The 14,370-nt window shown below is 43.5% G+C and overlaps 1 protein-coding gene across 5 annotated transcripts in view; it reads right to left on the bottom strand.

Moving 5' to 3' along the window:
- Positions 1 to 967: 967 nt before the first annotated feature.
- Positions 968 to 14,370, bottom strand: part of PLS1 (plastin 1) — a 227,717-nt gene continuing 214,314 nt past the window's right edge. For all 5 annotated transcript variants that reach the window (XM_084872460.1, XM_084872464.1, XM_084872463.1 and 2 more), the window contains 2 exons: positions 3,263 to 3,387; positions 968 to 2,665 (listed from right to left, as the gene is read on the bottom strand). In XM_084872460.1, the coding sequence (XP_084728586.1) occupies positions 2,530 to 2,665; positions 3,263 to 3,387 (261 nt within the window). In that variant the 3' untranslated portion in view covers positions 968 to 2,529. The remainder of the gene's footprint in view (positions 2,666 to 3,262; positions 3,388 to 14,370) is intronic.

The raw sequence follows: 14,370 nt of genomic DNA on the forward strand, positions 1-14,370 counted from the left end.
GGTTTGATTCTGGTCAAGGGCATGCATCTTGGTTGCAGGCACATCCCCAGGAGGCAGCTGATCAATGATCCTCTCTCATCGATGTTTCTGGTTCTCTATCCCTCTCTCTTTCTCTCTGTAAAAAAATCAATAAAATATATTGGGGGGAAAAAAGAATTAGGAATTTTGTTTTAGTAATTTTCTCTTTTCTGGAAAATAACCTTATTTTATTTATTTTGTTATTTTCTGGAAAATAACAAAATTCGTGCACAGGTAAGGTCCCTAGGCCTGGCCAGTGATCAGGGCCAATCAGGGCCTTCCAGCTGCCAACCAGGGCCTCCCTTCCCTGGCTGCCCAACTCCTGGTCCTCCGGTCAAACTCCAAGGGGACAATTTGCATATTAGGCTTTTACTGGAAGCCACCGTTTGCCGATAGTGTCACAAGAGTGCACCAAAGAATACAGAAGGCCAATGGACCTTGGGTGTTAGCAGGACTGAACTAAGAACCTTGTCTGTTGAGATAGTGGTGGCTCAAGACAATTCCCTAACCTGATAATCCTCTTACTGTTTACCAAACTTTACCCTTTATATGCCTGTATGCATTACTAAAGGGAAAATGTGTATCTAAGTAAATAAATAGAAGACTAGGCCAGAAGTCGGTGTTTCTCCTCAAGAAAGAGGTCTCCACCTGGCGCCCTATGCCTTTTTGGTGTGTGATTTTTACTTTTTATTATTATCTAAAGTTTTACATATGTACATCTTTTTTCCAAATTGACCAACCCCCTAGCCATTCCCACCCTGGGCAAGCCCCCATCACCCCAGTGTCCAATGCCTTCTAAATACATATTTCTTCTATAGTATTTTCATTTGTGTGTTGGCCCCTCCTTCAGATCCTGAACTCTGCCACAAAGGTTGCGGCAGGCTTTTATATATATAAATTTCAGGGTTATATATTTTGATGTAAATAAAATAAATACTGACACATTTGTACATACAGAGAATTTTTATTAAATATATTTTATGAGAAAAAGAACACCCTGAAGTGCTAAATTTCATGTAAATCAGATAACTTAGTAAATATATGGTGAAAAAATCAAAAGGGGAAATATGATTTAAATAATCCTACAAAAGAGCAAGAACATATCTTAATCATCATATAGGAGAAAATCATCAAAATATTAAAGGAAAGGAAATCTCTGTTATAGAAGAATATACTTCATAGTTCTACCTGTTCATAATTCCAGTGAAAATCTTACCAATATGTATATTTTAATCAATGATAAAAGGGAAGTAAGACTTCTCATTCATAAAGTGACAGTATTTTTGTTGCACAGCAGTTTACTGGTACTGATAGTGGAAGATGAAGAAAGCTAATTTCTGAATTCAACTGTTAGTAAAGAATCTTTCCACTCCTAAAAATTTAGACAAAAATAGGTCTCAGACTTAGTTGTTCCTAAGCAACACAAGCATTGCGAACTTGTAGGAAGCTGCAGGAAAAAAAACATGTGAAAATGCTCTATGTTAAAAAACACTTTGTGTTACTTTCTGCTAAAGAGATTCAGTTGGCATTTTCTAAATTATTTAGGGCTTCAGTAGAAATCAAAATTAGCATCTGTAACATGAAGCTAACATTATAGCATCAAAATATTTTGAAATCCTCTAGCCAAAGTTTGGCTCAATATCTGGAAGAAGTCAGTCACATCAAAAATGAATATTTCTAAAAGAAATTTTCATGTACCAAATAGCTACAAACTGAAAAGTACACACAGTGGGGGCACAATAAATACTTATTGGTTGACTGACTCACAAATTTATATATACCATTTAAGAAAACCCAGATAATTCGGTGCAAAATATATGCATACACAGACATATTTCCCTAATAACATCTTGCCAACATATATATGTTGCCTGTCATTACCTAACAAGCATATATAAAGTATCAATGGAATTGAAATTAAGTTTTAAGTAAAAAGCTCTGGTTTCTTACATAAGAGAATGAACTTTGTGATTTCTTTAGGAGTTCTCATATAAAAAAAAAATTTAATGCTGCTAGAACAATACTTGTCATTTAAAAGTTTTAGACAATATAGAAATTTACAGAAAAGATAGTTTAGACCACTGCACATAGAGGGAAAAAACAAAGTGATGAAACTGAATTATGAATTTTAATGCAGTTATAATCAAATTTAACACAAATCAAAACACATTTCACAGGACTTGCAAAAAAAATTGTATTGATCTTTTAGAACCATGAAAAAGATTAAATTAGTCTTGTTTTAATGAGACTTTCCAGAAATGAAAATAATTTAATTGCGAAATATCAGCTTGATGATGAACATATTCTAAGTATCTACTAGTAAATTAATTGTGTTATCCAAAAAGATCGACAAACTCTAACTAGTATGAATAGGATACTAAATTCATTAATGAATTTTACAATTGTTTTGAGCATACAAGTAATCTCTGCTTTTATACCTACTACATTTCAGAATTCTGTAAACTGTGAGGCATTCCATGTGTTAATGTGGCAGAAAATAATATTAAATGTTTATTTTATTCTGTTTAGTCCTTTTCCCATTAAGCATGCAAACACTGTCATGACCATCTTTGGTTTCACTTCTACAAGGTCGTCAGGTAAGGCATATATCCTGGCACCAATCTTTCGAGCAACTGAAATGGCATATCTTGGGGGGGAAAAAAAAACACAAGAAAAATATATTGGTATTTGAAATCTACTGTTTTCATTTAATATCTATATACATATATAAGCGTGACTGGCTGGTAGCTATGACACACAATGACCACCAGGGGGCAAACGCTCAATGTATGAGCTGCCCAGCAACAGCAACTTTGCAGAGTTCCCTCTCTCACTCCTGGACCCTTTGGGGGATGTTGGACTGCCAGTTTTGGCCTGATACCTACAGACCAGGCCAAGGGACCCCACCTGTCTGAGGGACCCTGCTCACTCCACAGACACCCTTCAAGCTCCAGTGTGACTGGCCAGAGTGGGACCATGGGAGGTTGGCTCCAGGTGTGTCAGCCCCATCTCACCACCGGCCACCACTTCTAATTAACTTTTTTTCAATGTGCACGAATCTATGCATGTTAATAAAAGAACGAAATATTTTATGATTTAACTTTACAAAAAAGTTAAGTTTATGAGTAGTTAAATCATATTTTTGCATTTAAAACTGTGAGTCTTAAAGATATATTAACCTTATTTATATGGATTTAAGAATTTAAAGAGCCACTATGTTGTAATACAAACAATAAAAGCTTACTTAGCATTGTTCAGCTTGTCCTCATCAGAGAAGTCTTCTCTCTTTATCATTTCTTGACGAACTGCATTTGGTGCAATGGCATCTATTAAATCTAGGACAGGTAAACTAGTGCTAATAGATTTGTCCTAGAAAATAAAGAATAGATGAAAATTCGTATCAGACCAGAAGATCATGACCATAAAACTGAAAGCAATTTATAAACTTTCTTTACACTCAATATTCAGCTTCTCTGCAACCAGCACACATCACAAATCACTGAAAATACACTTTCCCTCCCATTTTTGCAGAGCTTACATTATAGAGAGCTATCATCTTCCTGAAGTTGTGGGTGTGACAAATACAAAAGTATACTAACTACAGTATTCATTCTGTATAAAATAAACATTTGAAAGGAAGTATGAGATGAATTTTAAATAAATCATTTTGCAAATTCTAACAGTCCTATAAAATAAAGAGGTAATTTGCAAATTAACCTGCACACCATCACAAGATGGCTGCACCCACAGCGGAGGCAGGGTTCCCATACTAGCAATCAGCAGGGACCTGAGGCTGCGTTATGCTGGGCGGGGGCACCTGAGCCTGTGCCCCCACGCCTAATGGGGCATGACTGGGGATCTCAGTTTGTACTCCATGCCCAGCAGGGATTGACGGGGGGACCTCAGGCAATGGCCACTGCCTGGCAGGGCTTGATGGGTGCCAAGTGGGGGCTGGGGGTGGGGGGGACTGAAGCTGTATTACCTGCCTGGCAGGGCTTGACAAGGTTGGGGCCAGCCGGGTATGGATCTCGCCCAATGTAGGGGGATAGGGGGAGAGATGGCTGGGTCTGGGTCTCATGCAATTTTGAGGCAAGCACAGGTGGGTGGGAACTTGACTCTGGGTCCCGCACACACCCCAGACTTTGACAGGAGGAAGATTTTCATATACATTTTACTAATTTTCTTTCATCTCTGACACTTCTATTATAGAGAAAGGGCAAATAACAATATTAAAATATTTCTCTAATTCCCTTTTAATGTGCAAAAATTTCGTGCACTGGGCCATTAGTAATATATATTTTTAGACCATGAATTCCTAAGCCTTCACTTAATTTTTTCAAAAGGAAAAATGATAATGGAAAGGAACTAACATTTACAAAAGCATTTTTCTTGTTGTTTTACATGTTTAGCTTATTTAATCCTTTTAACAAACTGGTATTCAATAAATTATAATCTCTCTTTTAAAGATAAAGAATATAAAATTCACAGAGCTCCAGTGACTTTTCCACATAACCAGTAAGTACAGAATCACTATTTGAATCCATAACTATCCCTCTCAATATTCTCTTCATTGTTGACATTACCTCTAAGACAAACTTAAAAGGGATAACTAAGTTTTAGTGACTAGAGCATTGCAATTGAAGTTAGAAATCCTGGTCTGAATTTATTTTACCACTTACCAATACAAATTACCTGTTCTCTCAGCTTGAATGGTAGCCACTGTTTTTTGTCTACCCCAAATCCATTTCTTACTACTTTCTCCATCCTAACAGAACTCACATTTTTGCTGTTACCTCCCACACATGGACATATACTCCAGGGAAGGCTGATCCCATTCACAGTTCCAGAGGTGTCCTGGCCATGCATTCTGAGGTTGTGGTGATCAAGTTACTCTTTTATGTATAAATCAGACATACAGTAATATCTATGTTCTTAAAATAACATGGGGAAAGGGTGTTTAGGAAGAAAATGTCTAAGAAGACTCCTTGAGAGAATAATAAAAACACATTGAAAAATACTAGTCTAAGGGATGCCCACTCTCACCACTCCTTTTAAACATAGTGCTGGAAGTACTAGCCATAGAGATCAGACAAGAAGAAGAAATAAAAGGCTTCCAAATTGAAAAAGAAGAAGTAAAACTATCTTTATTCGCAGATGACATGATACTATACATAGAAAACCCTAAAGAGTCCATCAAAAAATTATTAGTCTTAATAAATGAATTCGGCAAGGTAGTAGGATAAGAAATCTATGGCATTTCTATACACCAACAATGAAGTTACAGAAAGAGAGACAAAGAAAGCACCAAAAAAATTTAGATAACTAGGAATAAACTTAACTAAGGAGGTAAAAGATCTATACATGGAAAACTACATTACACTGAAAAAAGAGATAGAAGAAGATGTAAACAGATGGAAAAACATAGCATGTTCATGGATTGGTAGAATCAAAATCATTAAAATATACATACTACCCAAAGCAATCTATAGGTTCAATGCACTCCCCATTAAAATATCAATAGCATATTTCACAGACCTAGAAAGAACTCTCCAAAAATTCATCTGGAACAAAAAAAGACCCCGAATAGCCACGGCAATCCTGAGGAAGAAGAGTAAAGTAGGAGGGATCTCAATACCAGATTTCAAGCTGTATTACAAAGCCACTGTTCTCAAAACAACCTGGTACTGGCACAAGAATAGACATACAGACCAATGGAATAGAATAGAGAATCCACATATCGACCCAGAGCACTATGCTCAATTAATATTTTACAAAGGAGGTATGAACATATAATGGAGTCAAGACAGTCTCTTCAACAAATGGTTCTGGGAAATTTGGACAGATACATGCAAAAAAAAAAAAAAATGAAACTAGACCTCCAACTTACACCATACACAAAAATAAACTCAAAGTGGATATAGGACTTAAACATAAGATGGGAAACCAAAAAAATACTAGAGGAATCCACAGGCAGGAAAATCTCAGACATATGCCAAAAGAACTTCTTCACTGATACTGCTCCTAGGGCAATGGAAGCTAAAGAGAAAATAAACAAATGGGACTACATCAAAATAAAAAACTTTTTCTCAGCAAAGGAAACCATCAATAAAACCACAAGAAACCCCACTGCATGGGAGAACATATTTGCCAACGATATCAATGATAAGGGTTTAATCTCCAAAATTTACAGAGAACTCATACAACTTAACAAAAAGAAGATAGCCCAATCAAAAAATGGGCAACTGAACTAAATAGACACTTTTTGAAAGAAGACAGAAGGCCAAGAGACATATGAAAACATGCTCAAAGTCGTTAATAATAAGAGAGATGCAAATCAAAACAACAATGCAGTACCATCTTACACCTGTCAGAATGGCTATCATCAACAAATCAGCAAACGACAAGTATTGGCAAGGATGTGGAGAAAAAGGAACTCTTTTACACTGCTAGTGGGAATGGAGACTGGTGCAGCCACTGTGGAGAACAGTATGGAATTTCCTCAGAAAACTAAAAATGGAACTCCCATTTGACCCAATGATCCCACTTCTAGGAATATATCCCAAGAAACTAGAAACACGAATCAGAAAGGATATATGCACCCCTATTTTCATAGCAGCTCAATTCACCATAGCTAAGATTTGGAAACAGCCTAAATACCCATCAGCAGATGAATGGATTGAAAAACTGTGGTACATCTACTCAATTAATTACTAGGCTGCAGTAAAAAAGAAAGAGTTCCTACCATTTGCAGCAGCATGGATGGAGATGGAGACCATTATGCTAAGTGAAATAAGTCAGAGAAAGATAAACATCACATGATCTCACTAATTTATGGAATATAGTGAACAGCATAGACTGACGAACAAGAACAGACCCAGAGACTGAGTAACATTGATCAGAATCTCAAACCCCAGGGAAGGAGGGGATTGCTGGGAGTAAGGGGGAGAAATCAACCAAGAGACTTGTGGGCATACATATGAGCCTCATCAATGGCCAAAGATAACATGGGGGTGGAGTATGAGTGGAGGGTAGGGGATAAGAGGGGGATAAGAACACATATGTAAAATAATAATAATAATATTAAAAAATTGAGAGAGAGAGAGAGAGAGAGAGAGAGAGAGAGAGAGAGAGAGAGAGAGAGAGAATAAAGTGTGAGGTAACCATAACACAAGAACACCTGAGAATGCCTTTACTGCCATGCTAGCAGGCATCAGCTGTACGGTAATATAACCTGGGGCTATTGGGTAAATATTTATGGACTTATGTTCCTGATCCTTCACAGGTGGTAGCCCTTACCTGGGCTGATCCTCCTGCCCAAAGTAGTCACTGATGATACCAAACACCTTGGTCATCCAGGAGGACCACAGGTGGGACAAGGAAGTATAATTACATAGGGGTCACCACCCAGCTGCCCTTCTGTACGACACAAAATTAAACCACTATTCCTTTGTGTGTAAAATTAAAGAGAGGTTTCTGGCTTGTGAGGACACCATAGGAAGGGACCATCACTACTTCCTCCTGGGAGAGGTGTAGAAAATGAAACAAAGACCTTGTCTATACAAAAAGAAATTGACAGCCAGTTTAAAATGGAATTTCCATGGCCTAGAGCAGTGTTTTCCAAACTTCTCTCATGATGAGAATCACCTGGTGGAGTTGTTAAAATACAGATTTCTGAATCCCACCTAAGAAGTGCTAAAGTAGAACTTTTGGGAACATATAGGTAAAATCGTATACTTAACTAGTGCTCATCATGAGAGAAGTTTGGGAAACACTAGCCTAGAGCAAAGAATATCCTTACATGATATTATTCTACAAGGTCATTATAATTTTTCCCAGATTTGGGTTATCCCATTACCTATAATAGTACCTTGCACCATGGGGTATCAATAAAAAATCATTTATTTTATTTTATTATATATATTTTATGTTGGTGCTTGGAGACAAAGGTAACACAGCTCTAGATATTTCATCTTTTTTTAATATATTTTATTGATTTTTACAGAGAGGAAGGGAGAGGGATAGACAGCTAGAAACATCGATGAGAGAGAAACATCAACCAGCTGCCTCCTGCACCCTACCGGGGATGTACCCACCACCAATGTACATGCCCTTGACTGGAATCGAACCCAGGACCTTTCAGTCCACAGACCGACGCTCTGCCACTGAGCCAAACCGGTTTTGGCACAGCTCTAGATATTTTAGAATTACAACAGCATATTGTACAATTATCCCAAACAAACATGCCAACCAACCCTTTGAATGTCTGGCAGCAATTTAAAAACAACATAAAAGGACTTCATCCCTTCCACTGTGCAGAGGGCCTCCTGGGAAGGCACCTGAGCATTCTATAATATATTGGCCCGTCTTGCCCTTTTAGCCAAAAATGAACCTCTTCTTGTAGTCCAGGTGCCTACAACTGTTGCCTGACCTTTCAGTTCATCCCAAGGCTGAAACACCATGGCGGCTGGTACCATGGATCTCTGGCCTGCCCAGTGTGGAGAGCTGGGCCCTCTCTGGAGAAGAAACAAGGGTTCCCAAAAATATGAGATCAACGCCCAGACCTGGCCAGCAGGTAAGGGGTTCCCGAGGCAGGTGCTTGGCGTGGAACCCATGGGGCATAGGCTACCAAGGAGACAGAACTAAACCTCACATCACCCTTCTTGGCCCTGGAGGATCGCTGGTTAGCCAGAGACAGGTAAGATTCCTCAGGGAAGGAACAACCTAGGACAGGCACAGTCACAGAGGGGCCATCAGGAGAGAACTTTGGGGTCAACAGAGGTGGGGCAAGACCTTACCACCCTCCCTGCAACGTGGAAGGCACCTGAACCTTCTCCCATTCTGAGGGAGGTCTCCTGCCCCATGGATGCTTCGCTTCCCATGCACAGCTCAAAGTGGGACCCAGGTAACAGACAGAGACTTGGCTGACAGCAGCTTCCCTCTCACTGCAACAAGACTTATTTGAGAGGTCTTGTAACCATGGTGTGGGCAAGTGGGTTTTTAATATCCAAGTCCAGCCTAGTAGCAGGAATGCTCAGGCCCTTCTCAAGAATGCAAATAATCAATTCCACTAATACACACATGGTAAATAAGATTGTTGCTAGAATGTTTTTTTTAAATATATTTTATTGATTTTTTACAGAGAGGAAGGGAGAGAGATAGAGAGCTAGAAAAGATGATGAGAGAGAAACATTGACCAGCTGCCTCTTGCACACCCCCTACCGGGGATGTGCCCGCAACCAACGTACATGCCCTTGACCGGAATTGAACCTGGGACCTTTCAGTCCGCAAACCGACGCTCTACCGCTGAGCCAAACCGGTTTCGGCTGTTGCTAGAATGTTGAGTTTGACAGATGAATAGTAGCCAATTTCTCAGAGGAAATTAATGTGGCTAATGGAAATAAATGAATATTCTAAAAAAAACTGATTGTACTGTACAAAAAGTTGTTCCTAAACTGTTAATAAAAATTCTTATTGCAGAGCATCTCATGGTAAAATTGCACAACATGTTATGAATGTAAAGCAGTCATAGTGTAGCGCAAATAATTAAAATGTAAAAGCTATCAAGACTACATTATAAAATTTCTAAAAGTCTCCTATTATTTAAAGTAAAAAAGGGGGTGACAGTGGAAGAATATCATGTAAGGAAAAATATCCTGAGAATAATTTACATCTAAAAAATTTGTACTTTAGAAAATTAACCTTCATTCAAAACGCTAACAGCAGTGAAAATACACACATGGTGTCAAAACACACACATGGTGTCAAAACAAGCCAGAGGAAAATTATTTGGGGGGGGGGGGTGGAATGAAAAAGAACCCCAAGTCAAATTTAAAGAAAATATCCATTTATTAACCTTTGGTTGAGGATATGTTTGTATATTTTCAGAAAACAACTCTGAGACCATCTGGAATCCTGTAACAGAGAGGAATAGACAGAAGTGCTCCAGAATGAAGACAGAAAAGACACAATTCAGAGATGGAAGATGCTGATGACGCCTCACCATACCAGCAGACAGCAGCTGCGTGTTACTGAAAGATGCCCAGGACCAAACCAGAGATGGTTGGACCTGCATCACCACCATTTGTCTACCAACCAGATCTGAAATAGCATGGCTAATATGTACATATAAGGAACTATTTGACATTGAAATTGGGACTCAAAAGAACTGTTGGCCCAGAAAGGAACTCACTACAGACTGATTCATTTGCCTCTCAGCATAATCATTGTGGCTTGTCTCAGTTTTAGTTCTTACAAGGGTATTTCTTGGATCACATGATCCCACACACCTAGAGGAAATAATGAACAACATAAACTGATGAACAAAAACAGACCCAGAGAAAGAGAAGCATCGATCAGACTCTCAAACCTCAGAGGGAAAGTAGGAGAGGGTGGGGGTAAGGGGAAGAGATCAACAAAAGGACTTGTGTGCATTCATATGGGCCTAGCCAGTGGCCATGAACAACAGGGGGAGGGGGCATATGTAGGGAGGGGTTTGGGATAGGAATGGGGGGATGAGGACAATTAAGTGATACTATAATCAATAAAAAATAAAATAAAATAAAATAAAAATGGATATTAAAAAAAAGAAAAATACTAGTCCAAGCCACATTGATTTAATTTGGGTTTAATTTAATTTAATATGAGGCCCTTACTATTCAGAGAGAATTATGAAAAACTAGCAAACCCTCCTACTAGATGTGAATGAGAGGATAACACCTCTGTACCAGGAGCTATCCTATAACCAAGAGGAAAACCAGCTTTAGGTTGAAGTTGGCACTTTAGATAGCAAAGAATGAATGGACAAAAACTTGAGTCCTGAATGACATTCTTCAGTGACTAGTTCAACCAACCTTGAAGTCAGTCCTACACCTCTGGATTTCTGCTCTTGTTCTGTATCTTTTCCTTTGGCTTAAATCACTTTAAACTTGATTTCTGTTTCCTGAAGTCAAAATCATTCTTTCCAAATTACTACAATGGAAATGTCACAGGAATTCTAGGAATATTAAGATTATATATGTGAAAGCTTCCAGTATAGTTTCTAACCAAAAGTCATTCTTAATAAATGTTTCATAAAACAATTTGAAGCATGGGAAACAGAGTAACTGCCTGCTCTCTTTGGGTCATGATCTATGAGCCACTGCATTTATTAATTTTAGAAAAGTTTATATTCTTCATTTTCAGGAATGCTTATTATATAAAACATTTGGGGAGGTGGGGTAGAAGTAGAGGGATAAAAATAGAGTTCTTCAGTCTATCTCCTGCTGGTAACTTGTATCTGTTTTTGTCATCTTCTCTATTTCTGAAAAATTCTCACACCTGTTTTTTCAATGTGTATTCTGCAAACTACCTACATGAACATCACCTGAGGTGCTTGTTAGAAGCACAAATTTATCCCTATCCTCAAATTAATGAGTCTGTAGATGGGGCAAGAAATCTACACTTTTTAAAAATTTCTTTATTGATTAAGGTATCACATATTTGTCCTCATCCTTTCAGAAATCTACACTTTTTTTTTTAAATCAATCTTTATTGTTCATATTATTACAAAGGTTCCTCATTTCTTCCCCCCTCCACCAGGTTCCCACCCCACCCTCTGCCCCCTCCCCATCCCCCATTGTCCTCATCCATAGGTGCACAGTTTATGTTCAGTCTCTTCCTCCCTCCCTTTCCCCAATAGTAAATCCCTTTTCAGATAGTAAATCTGTTACTTAGCATTTTCTCATATCAATAATACCTCCACATGCCCAATGATACACTTCACACAAAAGACATTTTCAAATAGGTCAACCAGCCTCATCCAGGCCCCACCCAAGGCACTCACAGATCAACACCCCAGCGCTATACTAACTCAACACATCCAGATCTAAGCCTTCATCACTTGATTCAGCAGACCCTCAAGTTCCCGCAAAAGTTTCCAGCCATGTCTGAGAGGCAGCCGTGGGCAGGTACAGGCGAGGAGCGAGCTGTTTCGGGCCTGGCTGCTCCGGGCCTGGCCTCTGTTGTTCTGGTTCGTTCCACAACCAGCTGCTCCGGGTCTGGTCACTGCCGCTCCCGACCTAGTTGCTCTGGACTTGGCTGTTGCTGCTACAGGCCTGGCCGCACCCGACCCGGCTGCTCTGGGACCGGTTGCTCCGGTCCCGGCCGCTCCGGGCCTGGCCGCTCCCAGCCTGACAGCCGCTGCTCCGGGCCTGGCTGCTCCCAGCCTGGCAGCCACTGCTCCTGGCCTGGCCGCACCAGACCCGGCTGCTCCGGGCCTGGCCGCTCCCAGCCTGGCAGCTGCTGCTCCGGGCCTGGCCGCTCCCAGCCTGGCAGCTGCTGCTCCTGGCCTGGCCGTACCAGACCCGGCTGCTCCGGGCCTGGCCGCTCCCAGCCTGGCAGCTGCTGCTCCGGGCCTGGCCGCTCCCAGCCTGGCAGCTGCTGCTCCGGGCCTGGCCGCACCAGACCCGGCTGCTCCGGGCCTGGCCGCTCCCAGCCTGGCAGCTGCTGCTCCGGGCCTGGCCGCTCCCAGCCTGGCAGCTGCTGCTCCGGGCCTGGCCGCACCAGACCCGGCTGCTCCGGGCCTGGCCGCTCCCAGCCTGGCAGCTGCTGCTCCGGGCCTGGCCGCTCCCAGCCTGGCAGCTGCTGCTCCGGGCCTGGCCGCACCAGACCCGGCTGCTCCGGGCCTGGCCGCTCCCAGCCTGGCAGTCACTGCTCCGGGCCTGGCCGCACCAGACCCGGCTGCTCCGGGCCTGGCCGCTCCCAGCCTGGCAGCCGCTGCTCCGGGCCTGGCAGCCACTGCTCCTGGCCTGGCCGCACCAGACCCGGCTGCTCCGGGCCTGGCCGCTCCCAGCCTGGCAGCTGCTGCTCCGGGCCTGGCCGCTCCCAGCCTGGCAGCCGCTGCTCCTGGCCTGGCCGCACAAGACCCGGCTGCTCCGGGCCTGGCCGCTCCCAGCCTGGCAGCTGCTGCTCCGGGCCTGGCCGCACCAGACCCGGCTGCTCCGGGCCTGGCCGCTCCCAGCCTGGCAGCTGTTGCTCTGGGCCTGGCCGCTCCCAGCCTGGCAGCCGCTGCTCCGGGCCTGGCCGCACCCGACCCGGCTGCTCTGAGCCTGGCCGCTCCCAGCCTGGATGCTCCGTGCTTGGCTACTGCTGTTCTGGGCCTGGCTGCTCCCAACCCGGCTGCTCTGGACCGGGCTTCTCCGGGCCCAGCCACTCCGTGTCTGGGTGTTCCTGGACTGGCCACCCTGGGCTTGGCCGCCTCTGCCTCAGGCCTGGCTGCCACTGCCCCAGGTCTGGCTGCTCCAGTGCTGGCCGTTGATGCTCTTGTTCTGGCTGCTGCTGCTCTGGGGCCTGGCCACTGCTGCTCCGGGCCCAGCTGCCACTGCCTTGTGCCTGGCCACTCTAGGCCTGGTCGCCGCTGTTCCAACATTCTGTCCCTTTTTTCTCTTTTTTTTTTTTCTTTTTTTTAAAAAAAAACAAAACGCATTTATGTTGCAATGTTGGCTGGTGCGTTGAGTTCTGACTTAGTCTTTGATTTTTCAAGATCTTCTTTGTATTCTTTCTTAAGTAATTTTACTATCATTTGCTCTCACTTGATTTCTTCACATTGAGAACTTCTTTGGTTTCTTCCTCCTTGTCCTGGGAGCTCAGCAGGTTGGCCTGTGGCACCCCTTTGTTCTCCGCGGGCTCCCACGCTGCTCCAGCCTGTTTCCGGGGTCGGCGCCGCCCAGGAAGCAGCCCCCGTCCTTGGCTCCGTTGCCAGCGCTCAGCAGTCGAAGGCTCAGGGGCACCCCCCCCTCACTGGGGGCCCCGTCGCCCGGCTCCTTGCTGGCGCCCGGCTGGCCGGTGTCCGGCAGGGGCTCCTGCTCCTCGTGGCGTTCCTCCAGTCTGGAGCTTTCTTTCTCCCTCCCACTAGGGGAGTCCAGGATCAGAGTCAACAGACTGTCCTCTGCGCACAGTGTGCACGACTCCGGGGGCTCGGCCTTTCGCCGCGCTCCCAGGACTCCACCTCACAGCTCCGTCTCCCCCTGCCCGAGCCTGGGTCCCCAGGGACTGGCCCAGACCTGGAGTTCTGGGCGGTCTGGACTGAGGCTCAGAGTTGCCGCCGGAGGCTTTGTTTCTTCCGGCTAGGGTAATCCAGCATCAGAGTCAACATTCAGTCCTCTGCGCGCCATGTGCGCGCGACTCCGGGGGCCCCGCATTTCGCCGTCCCCCGGGATTGTCTCCCCCTGCCGGAGCCTGGGTCCCCAGGGTCTGGCACATAACTTGGGGCTCAGCGCTGCCGGTTCGGGGGTTCAGCCCAGGCTGGGGGTTCTATTTCCTTCCTGCTAGGGAACGCCAGGCAGCACCCAGCCCTCTCCTCCTCTCCGGCTGCGA

This window comes from Pipistrellus hanaki (genome assembly GCF_964339955.1).
Source record: "Pipistrellus hanaki genome assembly, chromosome: 2".
Classification (NCBI taxonomy): domain Eukaryota; kingdom Metazoa; phylum Chordata; class Mammalia; order Chiroptera; family Vespertilionidae; genus Pipistrellus; species Pipistrellus hanaki.